The sequence below is a fragment of the Perna viridis genome, chromosome 4 (assembly GCF_037379345.1).
Source record: "Perna viridis isolate PV_CMFRI_1.1 ecotype Kerala chromosome 4, ASM3737934v1, whole genome shotgun sequence".
NCBI classification, from domain to species: Eukaryota; Metazoa; Mollusca; class Bivalvia; order Mytilida; family Mytilidae; genus Perna; species Perna viridis.
Window position 1 is genome coordinate 45417359 of NC_142448.1, and position 24083 is coordinate 45441441.

General features: G+C 31.6%; 1 protein-coding gene across 1 annotated transcript; it reads left to right on the plus strand.

Annotated features, from left to right (window-relative positions):
• The first annotated feature begins 1789 nt into the window (after positions 1 to 1789).
• LOC148620256 (sodium-coupled monocarboxylate transporter 1-like) lies at positions 1790 to 21758 on the plus strand. Its single transcript, XM_088580992.1, has 15 exons — positions 1790 to 2268; positions 5619 to 5684; positions 5940 to 5991; positions 6708 to 6775; positions 7312 to 7466; positions 7694 to 7834; positions 10089 to 10218; positions 13974 to 14062; positions 14390 to 14502; positions 15223 to 15293; positions 16191 to 16277; positions 18596 to 18795; positions 19223 to 19317; positions 20355 to 20473; positions 21385 to 21758. The coding sequence occupies exons 1-15, from the start codon at positions 1876 to 1878 to the stop codon at positions 21547 to 21549; spliced, it is 1944 nt and encodes a 647-aa protein (XP_088437118.1). The 5' UTR covers positions 1790 to 1875; the 3' UTR covers positions 21550 to 21758.
• The last annotated feature ends 2325 nt before the right edge of the window (positions 21759 to 24083 follow it).

Here is a 24083-nt window from a genome sequence, read left to right on the forward strand (position 1 = left end):
TGGTCATTTGTGAAAATACAATTAAGATAGACCAACAGGTGAACTGCGCATAATTACTTTTGACTTCAACAGGGGTCGAACTGTTTTAATTAAATATTGATTTATAAAGAGACTCATGTTGATGCACCTATAGTGAATTTATCATGCAACTTGACTTTTTGGTTAATAATACGATTTTTCTTCCAACATAATAAATATACAATAAACATATAATATTTTAAATATTCCTGTTTGTGTGAGACGTGTCCGTAATAACAGTACTATTACCAACAACACTCTAAATAATATATATCCAAAGTTTTTTGCAATTTCTTTTTCGAACTTGTCAATTTTTGAAAGACACTCATTTGCATTATAATAGCATCATTGCTGAACTTCTAGTTTTTTTTCAAGATATAAATCCAATAGTTTGTATGATATATTCATTTGTATCCTAACCTAAAATAACTGTAAAAACAGTTTTATGTATTGCCTTTATTAATGGCTACGAGCATATCTGTACGCTAACCTAAAATAACTGTAAAACAGTTTTGCGTTTTGCTATTATTTATGGCCACGAGCATATCTGTATTAAATGCATAGTTTGTTATATAAATACAAACACGGGCGAATGATGCGATCAAGTGTAATCTTCCACATTTATCAGTAATTGGAATTTAATTTTGCACTCATTCAAAAAATTCACATTATATTAAAAGTCTCGCCAGTGTGTACTCTTATAAGGAATGACATGAAATGTCGCTTATTTCAACATTTAAAATTTCCATTTTAAGTTTTACCACTGTGAAATTTAACGATTTGATTGAATCGGCATTAACTGTTTAAATTAACAGTATCAAGAAAATAAAGGTGAAAATATGCAGATTCTATGGAACTATTTTATGGTAAATAATAAAACATTTTGGTAAAATATAATAAAAGAACAACCTAGGTGAACACTATTTTTGTTTCAATGACTTTGTGGAATCTAGATAAGAAAAAAAAACACAAAAAAATAAAAAAATAAAACGAAAGTGCGACGGAAATAGTAAGTGAGCATAACGTGTAACACTGTTTTTCCTCTTGTTATCATGAGTTCTCTAGAACCAACACCTCCAAAGCATTTTGAACTTACTTAGAACATTCTGAGTTTTCATGACTATCTGAACAAAGAGATGTGCAAGGTAATCGGTAAATCAATTTAGTCTGCAAGGACTGGAAATCTCACGTTTTGTGATCTTTTACTAAAGAGATTTCCACTTACTTTTCGAGCGAATGGATCGGATTGTTTGTTTAATGAGGAGGTATAACTTCTGCAATAACAGAACTAATGTTAAGATTCTGTTTTATCACATGCCGATATATATATATATATAAACAAAAACACTAGTTTCGGGTAATAATTTCATGTGTTTCTTATGTTTGGTGACGTTTCTTGATAATTAATTATAGCGAAGGTAAATCTATGAGTAATATTTTGGTTTTCTTATTCTATCTTGGATTGAAAAATAGATTTTAACAATCGTTTTCGCAATTTCCGTCAGGTTAGCGGAAATTATTCCTAACTGAACTTTATTCATACCATATTGTATGTTTATTATGTTGGATTAGCGACTTTGAAAACAATAAACATGTCCTCATTTAACGGCAAAATATTTATCCTCGGTCCGTGAAAATAGTGAACTAGTGCATTTATTTTAATGTGTCGTACGATCGTATGATGCATTCACCTGAAATGTAAATTACTCATCTTAAAAACGAATAATATCAAGCTTCGTTTATTTAAAAAAAATATATCTTCCGAGGTTGTGTAGGATTTGAATACTTTATAAACGCTGTCATGATAAAAATTATATCAGTGTTATTGCATTTACACTGATATAATTCTTATGGTTCATGTTTGTTTTTTTTTACATTATGTGGAACAGGACTTATTTTTACAATTTTGAGATTGGTGCTTCGCAATACTTTCACACTTATGACTATGCTGTATTTGGTATTATCTTGGGATTATCGGCAGCAATCGGACTTTTTTATGCCATAAAGGATCGATACAAAAATGAAGATGAGTATTTACTGGGTGGGCGAAATTTGTCAGTGTTTCCAGTAGCACTATCTCTAATGGCGAGCTTTATTTCTGCTGTTACTCTTCTAGGAACACCAGCTGAGATATACATATATAATTCAATGTATTGGCTGATTGTGTTTGGATTTTTTATCGCCATAATGCTGTCTAACCTAATTTTCATCCCAGTGTTTTACAACCTTGGGGTAACTAGCGTGTATGAGGTAAAGTTTTGTTTCTAATAATTATGTCAGTTTTTGGTGCTTAACCTAATCACCTTTCCTTCGGTCAAAGGTTTAATAACATTCTTAGTTCATAAACGATATCGTTGTTTTCCATCTATTTTATAATATATGTAAAGGTTATGATGAATATGTCACAACCATTGTCTCCTATACAATCTCTGAAATTTATGTTCTATCAAAGTTTTAAAAAAATGTCATGCAAACCTTTCCTTTGGAAAAATAATAAGCACATGTGTTGTGTTTAATTACATTTTGACAGAATTATATTTTATTGAGTTATATATTGACTTATACCAGAAATACACAGATGACTTTTACTTAAACTATTACTTAAAAACATTTTCCCAATAACCAATATATTACTTCTACTAGCAACAGTTAAGTCGTTCGACCTACTGATAAAAATTTGGTCAATGATTAGACATAATGCGCCTTGATTGTCCATAATAATCAGGATTTTTGCAATATATTCGCTAGATAGGTAAATCATTGGTAGATGAGATAACTCAAAAGCCCTTAGTGTGTCAGCAACCCGTATATTCCTAGTGATATAGATGAATATGCTGAAGGTTTTTGTGAAATACGCAAATAAAAAAAAATCATCAAACTAAGCATCCATGATAATACTACCAACGAAGGAACGAATAGAAAGAGGTGGGAGACTGTCAATTAAAATAACAATAATGATATCATCAAACAAGCAAGAACCTTGATTTAAATATCGTCAAGGACAACTACAGGAGTATAAAATCGATTTGTTTTTAGTTCGAAAAATGATAAAATTTATTGAATTTTTCAATAAGAAATTATTCCGTCTCAATTTCTTGACATGCTTTTCTAAATTTGGTTGTTAAATTTTGTCAAATATTTTATAGCATTTCATTCACGGTAATAAAATGTATTACACTAAGATCATTTTCTCAAACGTGCACATGAATAAATTTACCTTAAATTTGCATACCTTCGTAAAAGTAAATTTGCAAGCATGCATATATCCTTTTCAAATATACATTAAACCTTAATGAAATCTTAAGTATTTTGGGTTGTTATGGCATATTTAATTGGATTGGATCCCCAGTTATGTTCTATAAGTATAATATAATTATTTTATAAGATAGCTACTTAAATATTGGTAACTGTCATAACATCCATAACCGCAAAGTGATTGTATCCCCGAATATGTTTTATATGACAATGAACTGGACTAAACATACCTCCTCCCGCAAAAAGATAAAAAAGGCATATTAATTTTACTGCAGTCAAAAACGTTTACAAATGCGTCAAATGTGGACATATTTTGTTGTCCAGACATTGTTGTGCGGATCTAGGGCATTAGGTTGTTGAACCTGCTATGTTATATTAAATAATAGTAAATTGGTTTTTTTTTGCAGAAATGAGCAACTGAGCCTGGAACTTCCCTCCATTTACAAAATTCCTTGATTCACTCCTCAGTCTTAAAAATTGAAATTAAAATTTTCCTATTTATTTACTGTTTTAAAGTGATAACAGCGTTTTCCTTTACATGTAATAATTGCAACATATATGTATCCTTATTCTGCATGAAGGAACTTGCCATATTTATAAAAAAAAAAATAACATAAATGTGCAATTTGGTTTATCATGGTCTTATATGTTTCTAATTAAGCAGACTTAGCATGAACAAAACAAAAACAGCAATTTACTATACTTCATGCATACATAAATGACATTATTGATGTTTCAGTAATTTTCTGTTTAAGAATCAGGTAAAATGTGTATAAGGTGCACATGAAGAAAAAGACGTAGAGATTTTTTGCATTATTCTAGTATTTTTACCTCATTGTCTTCTTTTGCTCAGACTGGTATTTAGTTAATTTGCATAAACAGACATAAGCTTGGTATCTGTAAAATACCGAACATAAAATTGTATTGAAAAATGTACTTCTCAAATAAATATCCACACCCTCCAAAATTTCTCATCCAAATTGATATCGTGGCTCCAACTCCATTTCACCATACTTGAAAGAATATCTGTTACCGTGAATTTTATTACTTTGAAATCTTACTTTAATATATATTTACACTTGTTAAATAACATTCGTTGATCTGTGAACGTATTTAAGTCTTTTGATTTAAATTATACATAGTGAGTTTGTTGTGTCCCACCATATTTGTTTCTTTTTCGTTTATTTGTCGAAAAATGTGGACACCACCAAACTTACATTCGCACCAATATAGTGATAAAGTGTACCCTCCATTCTTTCCTAATAAATATGTCATCTCCATCTGTATATACTGATGATATCGTCAACGACTGATTATACCTATGCGTCAGAAGATTGTTGACAAATCACTCGACATTTTTCTCCAAAACTACGGAACTTGTATATTTTCCACTACAAACGGGGAAGTTTACAATTGAAAGTCAAAATGATATCACAGTTGTCATGTCGTGTTGATTTCAAGAAGTTTTCTTCCTCATCTATGGTATGAAGCAGAAAAAGGTATATCAGTCGCACTTTACTTTTAATTTAATCTGTGTAGATTAAATGCACAGAACCTTTAAAAAAGAATACCAAAGGAAGCAGAATTCGAACGGTTATCAAAAGAATTTAACCCAAGGACAAAAGAGGGAACATAAAAACAACAAAGAACAAACATTAACCAAAATAACAAAGAAACCAGAGTATTCAGTGATACAAGAAATACACATGAAATTAAAGGACTTGGCAAGTGGCTCCTCTTTTTTATTTAGTAGTAACCTTCTAAAAAGATACGTTTAATCATTGGTTCTCACAATAAAACATTTCCCTTACCTAACACTAGACAATCATATCTTCTACTTCCTTGGTTTGTAAAGAAATATTGGTGAATAAAATTATACTAATCTGATTTTAGCTTGTCCTGTATGTAGTAATATGGTTTAAAGTACAATAAAAGAAATGAATGCTATATAAATGTTAAGCTTCCATTAGAAAGAAACTCTTGTAGGCCTTTTTGTCTTGTGGCAATCAAAATTTGTTGACCCTATCATCCTTGTGTCCCATCCCATTTTTTTTTCATGTTCATTTTATCGTCCATTTCATGTTCATCGTCTGAATATAGCTGAAATATTGCTGCTCGGACGTTAAACTCCAACAATCAATCAATCAATTGTTTCTCTTTGACATATTCATTAAGAACGTACGATGTGCATATTGGTTGGTTATTTATTTGTCTATTGACCACAAAAACTAGTACATGTTCACAAATATTAACAAAGTGTATATTAAAGGAATCATCCAAGCATTTTATGTCAGTTTAAATAAATGTTGTTTAAGTTTGTTTTTATTTTATTGTTGCTGCTGCAGTACATTAGCATGAGATTTGGGAGGATAGTCCGGCTTCTTACATGTATCATGCATTTAGTAGGGACAGTAAGTCTACCTTTTATTCATTTATACATATCTATCAAGTGCCAAATTTGAAAGTCGTTTTCCGAATTTTTTTTCAATTTGATTCACTAAATTGGTGGAGATTGCCATTAAGGTTGATAAAATAAACGTAAAATAACAATAGCCTGCTTAACCTGCTCAAACAGTTTATTACGTATGTGGTAAAATTGAATGACACCTCTCAATTCTAAAAATTACCTCATTAAACATATAACATATTTTTTAATTTATCCATAGATGATCTATATGGCGTTTGTTATATACGGACCGTCACTTGCTTTGAATGCTGGTATGTATCATGGTTGACATAAATGTAATATAATGATAATAAGTATAATGTCAAATCTATCGATATACCATTTGCAAAAGTTCTTCATGGCAAATACAAAAAACAGGATACGTTTCCTTAAAAATTGAATTCAGCTATGGTAGTAGCAATTAATATTTTTCCATGTATAGTATGTCATCTTTAAACAAAACCTTATTTTCAAGGCCATGTATCCTCTAGTGTTTGTCACATTGATATGGGTACAGAATTGACGTAAAGGATCGGAGTTATTTTTCTCAAATAAAAACATACCGGACAACCTGTAACAAACGCTGCAGATGTAAGTTGTTCAACATATCATAGTTTTCCTTTCCTCTTTCGTCTACCCCGGAATTGACATTTATGAGCAACTCGGCGGGTGTTTTTGGAAAAGCGAAGGACACTTACCCTACCGATGCACCTGGTCCATACTTCTACTTTTTAAAGGACTTGCTCATTTCATTTTGCTGCTTTGTATGTATTATTTTGGTAATTTTAAGTTCTTTGTTCTGTGTGTCTGGTCTTTTCCTTGGACTACTCCTTTTGATTTCCGCTAGAATCTCGGTTCCCTTGATTACTCTTTAGACTGGTATGATTTGAAGGAATCTGAGTCAACAAAAAATATAACAAACTCATGAAATTTTGACAAAGAAATTAATTACTGACAAAACAAAACTTCTGACAATGAATATTTTTAGTTGCAGGAATAAATATATGGGTTTCCATAGTTTCAGTCACATTGGTTTGTACCTTGTATACAACACTGGTGAGTTATCTTCCTTGAAAAGATAACTGTATAAAAATTAGGGCAAATACACACAACACACAATGATTATCTATGTTACACTTAATGTTAACATCGTTGCTCATTTGTTGGGTTTGATTTTATTTCCTTCTTTACAAAATTCAATTTCATATGTTTAAACTGAGCTGTTATTTTATTCCAGTTAAACAATGTTGAATAGAGGATAAACAGATGTATCTAACATCGAAATAAAGAAAATATCTTAACTTTGGGAAATAATTTTAAAATACCAGAAATACCATTAACAATCCAAATGATTCAATATTTTGAATAATATTCAGATCATTGTAGAAAACATATATCTTCAATAGTTTATTACATTAAGTTGGTAGTTTAAGCATTTCTTTCAAGCAGATAAAGCTTTGTTTTTCTATTATGTAAATTTTCCTAGCGGAAGTATTTGATTGCACTGTCCTTTGTTGTATAAACAACGTAGTCATAGCTGAAATAAAGCTACCAATTTCTTTCTATTTGGTTATATATATATTTTTTTAAAGGGTGGCATGAAAGCAGTCGTATGGACAGACACACTACAAGTCTTGATTATGTTTACTGGAATTAGTGTACTATTGGTTTCATGTTGCTTAAAAATCGGGGGTTTAGGGGAGGCCTGGAGGATTGCAGAGCAGTATGATCGAATCAAATTTTTCATGTAGGTCATCTTTAACTACTTTAATTTCGTTTCGTAAATAATACAGTTTCATTCCACTAATCGCGTTTCCTTAGCAAGACAGTAGAAAGTAATCGATACTCTTTCCATTTTTTTTATTCTATTAATTCTTTGAATTTTAACATTTAATGCGTTTCTTTATTTCACAATAACTGCGCAAAAAAAATTCTGTCGATAAATGAATTATGAATATCAATTATAAATTGTAGAATGGACCCGAATCCAACAGTCCGTCATTCGTTTTGGAATGTTATCATTGGAGGTGGGTTAATGTGGACCGGAGTGTATGGCATCAATCAAGCACAAGTTCAAAGAGCTGTTTGTTTTCCGTCATTGGCTAAAGCTAAATTGTATGTGTTTTGTTTGCAATTCAGTGAAAGTTTTTATACTTATCTTTATGTTGAGGACGACTGAGATTTAAGGAAAAATTATTGTTAATATTTCAAAAGTTTTTTTTTTTATCTCAATCAATATTTTAAGAGGGCTTTTGAGAATAAGAAATTCTATTGGATAATCAAATCATCGTTGCTTTTCTATCCAGATATGGACGGACACAACAGATCTTTCATAAAATTTTAGCAAAGTTCTATCATATGCTGAAGTTGAAATTTTACCCCATGCCCTTTAAAAATCGACTAATCGACACCAAACATTTTTTGGCTAATATACGCTAAAAGTTAACAAAAAATGAATGATTATGATACATTTAGTTCTAATAAAAAGTTTTAAAGGGCAGAAAATTCCTAAGCTAAAAAAAAGGCAATTTTCAGATTTTATAAAGTTTGCAGTGAAATGTTTTTTTTTTCTCTGTTTTGCCACCAAATGTTCTTTTTTTCTACAATGATAAAAATCCACTAAATGCACCACAAGCATTTTTATTCTGAAATAACATTATATATTTAATCTCATTTATGATAAATATTTGATGATTACTTTATGTTTTCGACACAACATGATTGATTCTCAAACATATACACACTAACTAATGTTACCCATTTTTTTTTATTTTAAAAAAGGCATTTCGTATATGTCTTTGCAGCCATCATCTTGAATCTTTAGAATTTACCATAAGGAACTTGATTTTGTTTTTGAAGGAATGACTCATCAAATGAGCAATTTTAGGTTCTTTAATGTGAAAAATTAAAAACAAAATCATATCCATGAAATGAGTTTGTCTCTTTCTACTGAATTCACGTGAGTTATTATTTAAATGATCAAAATTAAAAAGAAATGATATTCAAAAACAGAGCAGACTCATGTATAAAATATCTAATGTACTGACTAGTCATCATCATCATCATCATTTACCCTCTTTATTAGGTTCCCATTTCAAATGAAATATCAGCTTTAGCTCACTTTAATATTGTAATTTCATAACAAGTTTCATCCTTATAATATTTTTTTTCGATTACAGCATATTAATGGAAATTTGTAACGTCTTGACTGTTATTTAGTGGAAAATGGAGGGACTCAGGTCTTCAATTATATTGATTTTTAGCATAACATTTCATAAAAAAAAACACTATCCAAAGAGGCCAATATTTATAACTCATACGTGGTGAAATGAGTTTTATAGTCTTATTTGTAATGATAAGCATAACAAATTAATGGACTACGTACATATACGATCACTAAAATTACCTGAGATGGGGGTGGGGGTATTCATGCAACCTCCATCTGAAGTTCAACGCTGCAGTCATATTTAAACAAACATGAAAATTTATTTGAATGAAACAACGCGTCAAAACTATGCCAGCTTGCAAAAAACTTTCTATTAAGGGGTGTCGGTGTACACCGTCTCAAGATAATCACCAAGTTTGATGAATTCTCAATCTAAAATTCTAGGGCAGGGTTTACTTGTTCACTTTTTGACTATAATTTTGTAAATAAAATCAATGAACTGTTCAAAAACTTTTAAATGGTGTCTAACAATTTGTTGTATATGTAGTTTTTGCCATTTTTGTTATTTTCAAGTCACAGCCATTGCTTTTTCCTTAATACTGAGCTAGGGCTGCATTTACATTTTGGAAAAATACACAGAAATGTGTTTCAAATACATCAATAATGAACGCCACACACGTCCACAAAAATTCCCTCTAAGGGGGTTATGCTGACCCATGGTCTACGTGTGTATACCTTTAACATATGATTTGAAGAAGTCCTACCAGTTTAGTTGAGTAAAGAAATTAAACTATCTAGATTCCGATACAATCGTCATCATACCATGAATAATTGCATTCTGCTTGAAATTGAAAATAGTTTTATTAAAAAATTAATTTGTGACCATGAACCATGACCATTAAAATGACAATGGATTCAGAACATACAATAGGATAAGTTGCTTTAAGAAAAAAACATCTTCACGAGCCAGAATTGATATTAATAATATAATTGCTTTTTTGTAATACTTAGGTGTATTTTCCAAATATTTATTACAACTAATAAAAAAAGGTTTCTGCGGTAATGTAACCACATTTTACATTATTGAAACAATTACTCTTTGCTTGGAATGATATGCATGTTTAATACAATTGTTATAAACCAGTAGAAGCTTTGAAAAGCACTTTTGTATAAAATAAAACATGTTGTTTTATATTTATCCAGATCCCTGTGGATAAGTTTAATATGTATAAGTTCAATCGTAACATTGGTTTGTCTGGTTGGTGTAGTTATGTTCGCCTACTACAGCACGTGCGATCCTGTAACTGCAGGTATTGTTCGCAGTCCTGATCAAGTAAGTATTAGTCAATCATCGGAATACACAAAATTAAAATAATGTCTCCGAGTTGTCACAAATATTATTACAACATATAACAGAACTATCTCAGGCCTGCTCTTAAAATTGCAGAAGGAATGATTGCTTTGGCTGACAAAATAAAGTTTTTAAAGTGGAATCAGGACATTGGTAATACAACAATGTTTTAGTTTTTTTAAACTTAAAATTATCGTTTATGTCAAACACTAAGTGCAATTCCTCCACTTTTGGCACAAAAATAGTGCAGCATAACTCCCGAATATTATGTTTATCATACGGATTTTATGCTATGATTTTCCTGATGATATTTGGCAGTAAATTTAGATTTAGTCCGGGTTGCTCATTTGCTTTTGTTACTTTGTATGTATGATTTTAGTTACTTTATGTTCTTTGTTGTGTATGATTATTTTCCATTTCTGGTCTTTGTCCCTGGATGACATTATTTTGATTACCGCTATAACCTTGGTTCCCTTGATTACTCTTTCTATCTCTGTTTCTAAGAAAATCTTTTTGCTACAGTCTATTTTACAATTGCGAACATTTCTTTCGTATTTTATACCTCTTATAACATAAAAAAAAAATAATTTAAAAAACGAACACGTAATTTATCTGAACTGTTACCCGAATTTCTTAGTCGCACAAAAAATGAGGAACGTATATATAAAATAAAAGTAAATACTTACTTCATTTGTTTAAACCTCTTTTGTTTGTTAGCACATTTTATGCCTTTGAAATATTGTTTTGAAGTGCTATCCGGGTTATTCAAAAATGTACTGTTGTTGAAATACCCAGTTTTTAACAACAATATATTAGTTTGTCGTCGAATTTTATTGCTCATCGATCTAGTGAAAATATTTACTCGAATCTTCTGTTACGAAGTGTTTGCGTATGTCAGTTTAGTTAAATGTGTCCTGTGTGACTAAATGATTGGTTCCTTAGCTTAGTTATGATGTATTGCGCTTTGCAATATGTAAGAAAACAACTCCTGGAAAGTACATTCCGTCTCTTGATCAACCCAGGCGCGTCCCCCGGTGGTTGATAGAGGTCTCCTTGCGACGATAATGTCGCATGGGTTATTGGGTACCAGGTTATTATAGCAAAGTCTTGCCGCGAACTATTTGAAGTACATGTGTTGTGGTTAGAATATACACGTGACATGTCAGTAAAAGAAAGTGGATTTATAATGGTTATGCCATCCTATTAAGCATTTGAGGATACCATTTGTGTCCAGCTTTTAGTTTGCGATTATAAGACTAATAGTCTGTGTGTTTTGATGGAAAAAAACATTCTATTCAGCATTTAAGAGGCCCTCCGCCTGCCTTCAGAAATGAAGAAAATTGAATTTGTGTGTCGCATTACCTGCTTTCACGTGAAATAGAAAGCCAGTTTCTAAAGAACTTCTACATCAAATATGTGAGTTATGAACCAGAGAAAAGAGAATAACGTTCGACATGATATCGTAATATGACTTGGTTTGAGTAAGATGAGAAAAACGTCTGCCAGTCTTGTCAAAGATTTGTAAATGAAAGATTATGTACCAAATAAATGTCAACCTTGTCAAAGTAGTCATAGTGACGGTATTATGATGGTATATAGATCTTGTAATTATGATAAATGGGTCAGATTGAAGGCATTGGTCAATATGAATAATATATCATTATTATTATTGTTATTATTATTATTATTATTACTATTTCGATAATAAACGTTCCCTTTTGTCTATTGACGGTTTGTATAAAATCTTGATCGTGGAAACGTATTCCAGTCACCTAGCAAGATAATTTATAAATAGAAATACTGTAGGCGAGTTGTGGTTCTTGTGATACTGGTATACATGCCGTGTGTATAATTACGTATTGTCACATAACATAGCATATCAGCAATAAATCATAACATTCTATTGATTAGCTGATATGTGGAAATCAAAAGTACTGAAAGCAACCGAACCGATTATCTGGTATTGACGATCAATAACAAAAAATGGGACCGCTTCATTATACCCTTATAAAAGATACAATGATGACATTGACATCGTTGTCATTAGCGGACGATAGAAATATGTTAAACAAACAGGAGAAATTCGAATTCCTTTCAGATCAGAATAAACCAAACTTTCTTCCAGGCATATAAATGAAAAAAAAATGTTACAATCCATTAAACAGTTAGACTGCAGTCATGATAACATAACAGGCAATCAAAATGATCAGAAGCAAGCAAACAGTTTTAGTGTATGGTTTTTTAAAGCAATAATAGAATAGTAAATGATGGTGATTGAAATGTCACAAAATGTGGATTAATTGCCCGTTTTCTTGGTCCATATCACTACTAACGGGTATGCCAGACGAAGAGTGTTAAACAATAACAAAGATATAACTGTTTTAACTTTATTCAATGATACTGGAGCATTGCTCACAAAAGTTTTTGTTTCATTAATTTGTCGTAACCATAAATAGACTTTACAGTTTGATTCATTAAAAATGAATATTGGAACTGATGATAAAGGAGATAATTTTATTTCTACTAGGTGCTAAAGAGTATTCAAGGGAACCAAGATTATAGCGGAAATCAAAAGAATGTAATCCAGGAACAGAGACCAGCCATGGAAACAGACACACACAACAAATAACCTACGATAACCAAAATACTACATACAAAATAACAAAAGTAATTCAGCAACTCGGACTCCACTAAAATTTGGGAACTACAGAGCCTTATGTACACTCATCCTTTCAAAATCCTTAGAAATCTGAGGCTTCATTTCTTTGGATCTCTTATTGCACATGGTAGAATATCTTGTTGATGGCTACCTTTTCCGAAAATTTTGAATTTATGTAGTTCTTGTATGCAGTTATTTTAAGATTTAGACCTTCCTATGTTTTTGTTCAAATGCTGCTGATGAGAGGTTACTCCTTGGAACACAATATAACGAAATTTGCAATACCATACTAGAAAACCTGGTCCATGCTCCCAGTTTTTAGTGGAGTCTAAGTTACTCATTAACTTTTGTTACTTTGTATGTATAATTTTAGTTACTTTGTGTTCTTTGTTGTGTGTCTGTTTTCCATATCTGGTCTTTGCACCCTGGATTACATTCTTTTTTTATTACCGCTACAACCTTGGTTCCCTTGATTACTCTTTCACATACTTAGTACGTTTTGTGTGCGGCATAAACTCATCGTGCTGACTGCACTACAACCTATCAAGTTTAATACTAATGTAAGTTGTAAAACTTACAGTAATCAGACATGCACTACTACAAATATTTCACCAAAATAACTCGAGTCACCGGTGCGTTGCTAATGTGAAACTGCAAAATGCAATGGTGAAAACAAACTCAAATATCAATTTATTATAAAACAATAATAACAAAACATTTGATATTCCATAATCAATAACGTTAAGATATGAAACAATATTGCAAAAATAAAAAATAGGTAACCCGAAGGTCCAAGAAAATATCACAAAACAGTTCCATAAGTCTGTATTTTTCACTGATCCATGTCAAAGTTTAATACACACCTTTACGCTTTGTGTCGATCTGGGAAATTTGTAATTTTACCATAGAATAAGTGTTTATCATAACCTTTTATTCCATGGCTTGCCTTGCAATTTTGTGTTCTGCATTACCTAGGTGCTTTTCAATGTGACGTTGAAGCAGTTAGATTTGATAGAATGTCCTTCGCATTCCTGATATTATCTAAATTACTTATTTTTATATAATATATAATTTTCAGTTGTTACCGTTAATGACAATGGATTTGGTTGGACACTTACCCGGTCTTCCAGGATTGGTTATATCATGTATATTTAGTGGTAGTTTAAGGTAAAACTGTCTTAAGTTATCAATAAATAAATAAAACAAAATTAAATTTTAGGACATTAACTTTCCTACTTTGAATATATATATATATATATATATATATATATATATATATATATATATATATATATATATATATATATATATATAATATTCACCTACGTGTAGCAATTCACTATCTATAATAATTCTAGTGATCAGGTCATACATTCTCTATAAACCCCTTTTGATGGGTTCTAGTTCTGTTAAATGAATATCGCCTCGTAATATGGTACTATTCTATGGAAAATTGACAAAAGGTTTTCTTATTTGTTTAATTTATGTTCCTAGCACTGTGTCATCATGTCTAAATGGCCTGTCTGCTGTAATTCTAAAAGATTTGATATTACAATGTGCACCAAATATGCCATCAACGACCAGAACTGTCATCTCTAAGATAATAGGTTTGGATTGTATACTGTAAACGTATTAATTTTCGCTTTTGCTAATTTTCGCGGATTTGTCAAATGAGCATATTAGCACGTATCAATTTTCTCGGTTTCAAAAAATGATTAGTATTACATTGTGTTTAAAAAACATTTTCATGAGGAGTATTTTTCGTGCTTTTCAGTCCACTGCAAAAATAGCGAAAATTCATACGTTTACAGTAGTAATCTTTATCTGCATGTCAATAAATGTTTTTCTAAACTGTATTTTTATCAAAAACAAAGATCGATAGATAATATGTGTATGGGTGTTCATGTTTTACAGTTTTGTATTACTGTTAATATGCACTCATTTGTTCCATATTGAAATACAAAGAATTCTGTCTAAACCGACCCCCTTTTAGATATATCGAAAAATACGGAAGCGTCAGACGTGGAGTGTAGAATTGATATATTTTTTTTGGGGTGTGTGTGTTCAGGAAGGTGTTCGGTACGGACTGTTTATATATACATATATTTAAAAATTGAAATTTTAAACTTTATGATTTAGACAGGCTTACAGTTTATTCAATATTCGGTAAGGACAGGTTTTACTGTATTACAGGACCAGTGCACACAGCACACAATGTTATTTGTCAACGTCTATTACTGCAGATGGATTATTTAATTCGCATATGCACAATTCAATTGTTAGCTAAGGTGCAATTCAATGATTAAGACCTAATTATTTTATTGTAGTTCTTATAGGTGGGGGTATTAGTCTAGCAGCAGCTTACTTATTGTCAAAACTTGATGCTTCAATTTTAACAGTAGGTAGAGTTATGTTAGTTTTATTGATTTTATTGATCATTCGGCCCTTACCTGTGTTGTGCTTACATGTATTATCATATTTAGCAGTCCAAGGGATTGCAAAAGTCTTCGGATCAGAATAAAACTTACAAAAACCAACAACTGATACTTACGTGTTATGTTCGTATTTTCATTAATTCGAATTCTATATAACTTTTATTTTGTTATATGATTCGAAAATTTTGGTAAATACATAGAAATGAGGTGTGAATACTGGACCATTTATGTGCCATGGGGTATCTAGAGACTGTTTTACTGTTATTTTATTTGTTTGACTTAGGTGTCATAAAAATCTCAAATTGAGGATTTCCTCAAATATTTCCTAAACTGATATTTCGACCAATCAGATTGCTTGAAAAATGATATTTAAGGAAAAAATTCAAGGATTTGAGGCAAATCTCAACTTAATATTTTAATATAAAATCGGGCCCTTACCTGTTTGAACTTTGAGTTTTTGGTAGCGAACTGTTTAGTTTGCCCAACGTACAGATAAGGGCACTCAGTTTCTTTCCGGGGAACATTTTATTTATTCTGTGTATAATATGACAAATGTTCTTACACCATAGTACGAGTTAGGTAAATATTCTGGTTATGCTAGCTGAACCAAGAATATATCTGTGGATGAAAATGCGGCATGAAGTACTCCTTATAACTATCATATGACCTTGACCATGTTAAAATATATAAAACTGAAGTCATTTATTATCGTGGCAAAAGTATTATTTTTTTTCATTTCTGTCTTGTTTGTAATATAGGAAAAGATGATTGTTAGGATACTTGAGGTCACGTCCTTTTTTTAATTTCAATTGTCATCTTAATGCATATTGATAGATAACAAACCGTTAATTAATTTTTAGGCATGCTTAACCGTTACTGGAGCACTCGGAGGACCTGTACTTGGACTCTTTACACTGGGAATGCTGTTCCCATGGGCTAATAAGTGGGTTAGTTACAGTTACGTTAACATTGATAAGTACGATATAACACTGGTACACATGGAATTAAGTCAAGACATTACAGTCAGTTCTAACTTTTTAATGCACATCAACTGATTTTATTAAGTAACCATACCTGACCTTCGACGGAGAGGTTTGCTTTTAATTTAACTTTTTTGTCTTGTTTGTTTTCGTTTATTTGTGTTATAATACGCTTTCGCGCATGTTCAATCGATGTACTGTACGGATCATGTTTACATGAATATTGTACGTTCATTATTTTGCTTAATTAAACGACATCTGCCATTTTTCTGAGGTGCAAAACTTCCAGACATGGAAAGGCGTAGAACGTGTCGAAATATACATTCCCCCCTTCTATGTGTAAACATCTGCTCCCAAAGTCCGGACCCCTCCCCCTTTTTATGTGCAAACTGGCATGACTGGTAAACCCCCTACCCAATGTTTTGGGTAAAATATTGAATTATTTAAAATTTAAGAATTTATTATGACCTTTCAACTTGGTGAAGCAGAACTTTCAGAATTTTTAAAGGATATTCAACCCAGCTCCCCTTCCCTCCTACTCCACAACCCCTACCCCAATAAAAAACAAAACAAGCGACTGGAACATCAGTCACAAAAAAAAACAAAAAAAAACAAAACAGGAAATGACACTTTCACACATTTATATGTAGTACCAAGTCTGAAAAGCTTACAGTGTACATGTAGTTGTCGTTCTCTTATTACATTGTACATTGTATGATAAAAAGTTATGTTCGACTAAAATACACAGTTCGGATTAAGTGTGAATGAAGGCTAATCTTTATTATGCATAAAAAAATCAGTTGAGTGTCCGTCTGTTAGTGTCCGGGCATTGATAACCTACTTGAAAGCATTATTGGGCGCAACATTTCTCAGAATAAGAGGAAAACATTGTAGAAAGTCCCCTTTCGACTGTTCTTGCCATTTCAACAATTAAAACAATACGAGCTAATAAGTCCACATATGGCCAATTGGTATTGATCACATATTTGTATATATGTATAAAAGGGTGGTAACGGAGTGAATGTGCGTCTGCAAATAACTCACACGATACATTGAAAATAACCGATATCAAGGAACAGGGCTTTAATGCCTCTTCTGCGTCTTGATGTTGTATGAGGGTTTTCAACAATAAATAAAACGGTAACAACTTCAAACTACACCAACAAGGACCCCTGTAACGTGCACATAAGCAGAATTCTATAAATTAGAAATCAAGGTTACTCCCCTACTGCCCACTGGCCATGAAGTGAAAACTTGGGCGAAGCCTCATAATAACCAACTAATTCCACTAGGCTTATAGGTAGAGACTGCTTATCTTGAATTAATCGATCGCTGCAAAAACACGTCATTGATGCAACGCATGTCTGGAGCAGTCAGATTGTTTATTGCAAGTGTATTGTGATGGAGTTTGTTTTTCCCTCAACGGGCTATATCAACTTTTAAAGTCTTCTCTTCACGTTTATCGGTGTCGTCATCGTCCTCCTAAACCATCAGCTCCTCCCCTTGGTCAAATTGAATCTGGGACCAGTAAAACAGCTTCTTAATCGCAGATTGAACCAATTTGTTCAGGAAAGTGCATTGGCATGAGGATATGAAACTTTGCTTAGGGACGCACCATTCAACTTCCGGGTGGCATTGTTTTTTTTTCTTTGGTTGTTAAAACTATTACGATCCCGACTTTGAAAAGGTTATTTCGTACACCATTGATGTATATTAGATGATCGATCGTACATCCTTTACAGCGATTATTCATTTTGTTTGACTTTCTCAAATTAGTACCGTGTTCACACTTTGCTCAATCGGCCGCGATTTCGCGGGCATCGCCTAGTTTTATTAATTTGATCAACAGTAGATTTCATACTCTTGACCAAATACACTCTACTAACAAAAAGCTCATGATTAAATTGTATGACTGACTTTACTTGTTTGCGGTGGGCACATTTATTTAATTTAATTGATTTTCTTACACTTGTTTCATCACATTAACGAATTGACAATATGGCAATCATTTTTTAAGTAGCATCTTGGCTTTAAGCCGCATTTGAAAGAGTACTTTGCTTTATTGAAAAGGATATTTCAATTTCTAAATTAAATGTAATAGAAATTGCAACTGCAAACTTTCTGTATTTTACAAAACGTCTTGATCCGTTATAGTGAGAGGAGAAACCACTCTTCCAAGAAGACCACAGACTTCTGCCATCATTTATAATAAAGTAGATAAGGAAAATTAGTTAGAAACATTTATCAACAAAAACTAAAAAAAGCATTATATCTTATACAAACAGGGTGGATTGTTTGGTCTTCTGATAGCAACTGGGTTCAACTGTTGGCTTGGGTTAGGTTCATTGATCAACAAAGTTGTCGTGACGTTACCATCATCCCTGACAATAGAAGGTTGCCGTTTGAACTCTTCTATCACTATGGCAACAACCACAGTCGCAACTGTTTTGACAACAGAACCTAAACAAATTTCGGAAACAACTGAGTAAGTCGATAAAGATATGTTTAAAAGTAGTCCCATAAGAACTAAATTAGTTCCCAACATATTAATACAAACACAAACAAATGTAGTTGTTTATACTGATTATTGATTATAATACATCTTACAGAACGAAAACTACATCGGAACCACAAAACAACAGATAAACCTACATGTTTAGCGTTCCAAAAATCCTATTACCTCTTAAGAACTAGAACCACATCATATGAAGATTCATAAATGAAATAAAATGTATAAAGCTTAAAGCCAACCCTAGAAAAATTTTAATATATTTGAACTTCAATTATGTACTCGGTTATTTTCTTAAATGCTTTACAAAGAATTATTCGATCGATAAATTTAATGAGGAATGTGTCTAAAAACAAATATCTGTCAAGTTAGTGTATGTGTCACCATTGTATTGTGTTTTCAGACCATTTGTTTTGTACAAAATGTCGTACATATGGTACACTGGATTAGGTACATTAGTGTGTGTTGTAGTTGGATTAATAGTCAGTTTTATCACAGGTATGGAGTCACTTAAACGGTATAGTTATATCATAGGCACTTCAAACTTTTTTTACAATTGCATTCGATTTTAAAAATTAAACATTTAGGTCTTCAAATGACCAAGTGATGCACATCTTATGTATGTTAAAGTTACAAGTTTAAACAGACTTTCGTTCTTGCACTTATTATACAAGTTTCTAGGTTGGAAATTCAGATGAGTATGAGAAACTAGAGAGTGTAGAGAGTCAAATTTGCTTAACCTGATAAATGTAGTCTTTAAAGGACAATGAGTCTAATGCGAATTCGTCATAAAGCTTAAACTCTTGCTCTTGACTGCTGATTTACCGATTGTGACAATAGCACGCAAATGCTTTTTGATCACCACTGTAAAACCTAGATTTAACGTACCATGTCGTTTGAAGTGCGCCTGTACCAAGTCAGGACCATTGCGGGCCAGCTGCTCCAGTGCTGTAATATCTATTTTGTCAGATTTTGGATTTGACTTAATTATGAATCGGATTAGGGTTCGGTAATTTTGTTGTTAACCTGACAGGGTTAAAGTAGTATTTCATATAGTGTTTGAAATAAATGAAGACATAGGTGAATAGACTTCTGTGGTCAAAATAGCAACGGCTAATCGACACAATTCTTTAAAGTTTATGCTCAATGATACTAATGCTAAAATTTGGTGATAATCTACTGAGTGGTTTCATTGAATGAAATAATTTGTCATGTTGCGAAGTGTAAATTAAATAATTAAGACACTTGTAATCAATAAAATGACGTCATGATTATTTTCGAAAACCAAACCCGACTCTACATAGAGACGAATAATGTGCTAAACGTCTGCATGGACAGATTAAATAGAACAATATTGTTTATGTATTTGTCCATTCGAGTACATTTAATATTTAAATAGACAAAATATTTAAATTGACAAAAATGAAAATAAGATCAATGCAAAGAGTATAAACAAAACAAATATAACCCTCTAGTAGAAGAAACGTTTTGAAAATAGTCAACAGTTCTGTTTAAAAAACGGCTTATATTTGTAGGTTCAACTAAACCTGAAACAATACACCCTGGACTTATATGTCCAATATTTGATCAAATTTTTCCATTCCTACCTGACAAAATTAGGAAACGACTACACTTCGGAGTTCGTCATCATGATGTAAGTGCAATGCTGTTTTGTAAACATACTCGTAGTATTTTAATGTTAAATTTAACACGCTTTTTGATTGGATACAAAAAATTGTCCATTACCTCATAGACCAAATTGTGTTAGGTGACTGTGACGTCATCAACCTTTTTTGATGATTTACTCGTTAACTTTTGATACTAAAATTAAATTACATGGAATGACTGTTATTTTTTTCGGTCTTTTTGAAATAATCTCAATGCTCGTGGTGCACACTTTTAGAATGATCTCCTACCTTGGTGATTTAGTATTCACCGTGTGATTGAGGTAATTGCTTCATATACCAAAGAAAAAAAAACAAAACAAAACCACACACATATATAAAAGTCATTCCTTTATTGTTTTTCATAATTGAATGCAAATACTATCAAATGAAAATATCGGCTAGGTTGACTATCCCTATAAATAGCAAAGAAAGAGAGTTATCTTCTCTTATGAAAAATGAAACAAATGAACATCAACCTCCAAAGGAAAAAAATATTTTGTTACGTCAAAACCTTGTAGAACTCTACTTATAACTTGAGATAATTAACAAGGATTTACAGAAGCAAACAGAAAGAAAAATAGAACAAAACAGCAAGATTTTATCTAGTCAACGATTTTCATGATACATGTAATATTTAAAAAAAATTTCATGTACATTTCAAAAGAACTGGCTATCAACTGGATAATAGGGTATAAAATGTTTTTATATTTCACATAAAATGCAAATTTATATCAAAATACACAATACCAAAATCTGTTATTTATTACTGTTAAGTATGTTAGTGATGACCTTAAATGCATAACATGAGTAGCAGCATAAACTTTTTTTTTCAAAAGTTTTTTTTCTTTGCCAATTTTAACAATTTGTTTAATGTTTATCGTATTTTTTTAACTTTAAGTTTGTCAAGTTTTCGGTCAAAAATCCTATGACAATGAAAAGAGGAGGTTATGACAGAACTCTTTATATAAAAGAGGACGACTCGGAGAGGAAAGAAAAGACTATAGACAATGATAATGTTTTTCCAAGAGACTTAGAAAAATCGGACGCTAATACAAAGTTATAGGGGTGGTCACTATTACAGCTTTAATTGTATCTTTTATGTATAATTGCTGTTTGAAAAATAGAAAATAAAGACTTACCCAAACATACAACACACTTACTTTCAAACTCAAATTAAAAAAAAAACATGCTTTATTATTTTTGAATTTCATTCAATATATCCAATGTACTATTTTGAACTTTATAGCAAAGATAAAAGATGGTGAAGACAAATTTAATTATTTTAGGTGTTTCAAACTGCATACGATTCCTGGAGTATTTAGGTTCGATACCCGCCGTCGAAAACACATGTCTTTCCCAATATATTTAGTGCTGTAGTTCAATCTAAAGTTTTTAGGTATGCTAAATCAGTTGTTTTGCCAATAACATATTCAAGGCGTTACATCATTTATCATATTCTAATATAGTCACACACGTTTAGTATACAATGTACTTATTCAAGACGATAAAGTTTTGGTGGTGCCACAACAAAGGGTCCAAATAAAAGATTCACCTTTTTTGGTTTTTGTATTGTCAGTAATGAATAAATCAGAAATAGCGGAATTCAAGGTTTCGAACTTTAATGAATATATTTTAAAATACGACTTTCAACGGTGCAAAGGTTACTCAGTGATGGGTTAGAATTTTTTTCTGCGAACAGTCATTCTCAATGATTCTTAATTATGACATTAACTTTGAATGCATGCTGATTGTAATGAGAGAAAGTGTAGTAATGAATAACTTTCTTTTTGAAAAAAAAACCAACTTAATATTTTAGTGGGATATTTCTGTTAACAAAGGAGGATAACTCAATTTTAAAAGCTATATTATTAATTTTTCCAAGATAATGTATGATATAACTTGCTAGGACAAGCCGTTGTAGTATACATGTAGGAGAACAGACCAATGTCAAACCATAAACACGAATTTAATCGTAAAAGTTTATCAATTAAAACAAATGAGATGATTACGTACAATGTTTTTGATAAGAACTTAAAAGTACAATCAAGTCTTAAACAATTTAAATAACCTATGATGTAAAAAATTATATGATCTAAGATTCCATGAAAATCCTAAAATTCTGATTGATTTGATGGTTCACTGCAACAAGAGAACAATTTAAACGTGCAACAACATGCATCTTCGAAAGAAAAAGGGTTTTATGATCTACTCATTCTGGGACTTGGACCGATTTGCAAAAAACACAAATGATATTTGTGAATTTTTTTCTAAGAATTTCAAGTAAAAATTTTTGAGGAGAAAATAATATAAAACCTGAAGAAATATTCAACAAAAGACATATCGTATATACATGTATTGTGCTATAAAAAGAACAATATCAACATAATACAAACATGAAAACTGAGCAATTTCCTAAAACAAAGGTTGGCCTAATAAGGGGTCAACAGTCCCAACAGGGGAGAACACTAGTCTTTTCTGCCCAATAAAAAAGGCAAAGAAAAGGAATAAAAACAATAAGTCTGATATTACTAATCAGCAAACTTATCTATATATATATATATATATATATATATATATATATATATAGATATAAACAAACAAACAAAAATAAACAGAGACATATTTAAAGACTAACTAACCACTAACCAGTTCTGTTTTTAGGAATTTCATGAAATTTTACTGAAATATTCCCAAGTATAAAGGCATTGAAAAAAGCTTCTAAAATATTGGTCAGCTTGCCTTAAATGAAGATATAGCAGTTCAAAAATTCGTACAATCGGGAGTTTTTGTCATGTTCCGAACAGGCGCGTAGCTGAGGCCAAATTGAAGTGTAGGCAAAATTACGGCAGGGGTCTGGGGCCGCTTAAGGCCCCCAGCAGGTCCAGAGGGCGAAGCCCCCCCCCCCAAGCTCCGCGGAGATAGCGTTTTAGAGCATCATTTATGCCTCTCCTGGTTGTATTTAAAAAAATGGCAAAATTAAGTGCAGGCGTCTGTGATCTGGTCAATATTTTTACGAATGATATACGTCATACACTAATAGATCGAAAATTTTCTCTTCTTTATTCGTAAAACATTAAAAACAAAAAACAATGAGTTTTATCCGCCTAAAAAGAATCTTTTATTGATTCTCGCCAAAAGAAAAACTAACTTCTGAACCACAATCATAGAAATCTGAAATACTCACTTTCAAGATGTTTTTGCACTAAGAAAAGATATCCATAAGCTGATGGTATAAACGGTTTAAAATGAGGGGGTCACCGACCAAATAATAAAGTTAATCATATATGTGGAAAATTTTCTGCAGAATTGTGTTTGGTTATTGGACGTTTCATAATCCAAATATAACTATATGACGTTATTATAGGATTAAACAGATATTTTCGGTCGTTCATTCATGTATGAACGGATCACAGAGCTCCCAAACTCAATGAACGGCCAACGGGCGTTCGTGTAATGTTTGAGAGTGGAGAGATCCGTTCATACATGCATGAACGACAGAAAATAGCTGTTTAATCCATATAATTCTATCGCCTGAATATAGCTGAAATATTGCTGCTCGGGCGTTAAACCCCAACATACAAATAAAACTTCTTTTAA

Coding starts and splice junctions, on each gene's coding strand:
- LOC148620256 (XM_088580992.1), top strand. CDS start 1,876: ATGTTTGTTTTTTTTTACATTATGTGGAACAGGACTTATTTTTACAAT. Junction 2,269..5,618: donor GGGTAACTAGCGTGTATGAG/GTAAAGTTTTGT, acceptor TTGCTGCTGCAG/TACATTAGCATGAGATTTGG. Junction 5,685..5,939: donor TCATGCATTTAGTAGGGACA/GTAAGTCTACCT, acceptor ATTTATCCATAG/ATGATCTATATGGCGTTTGT.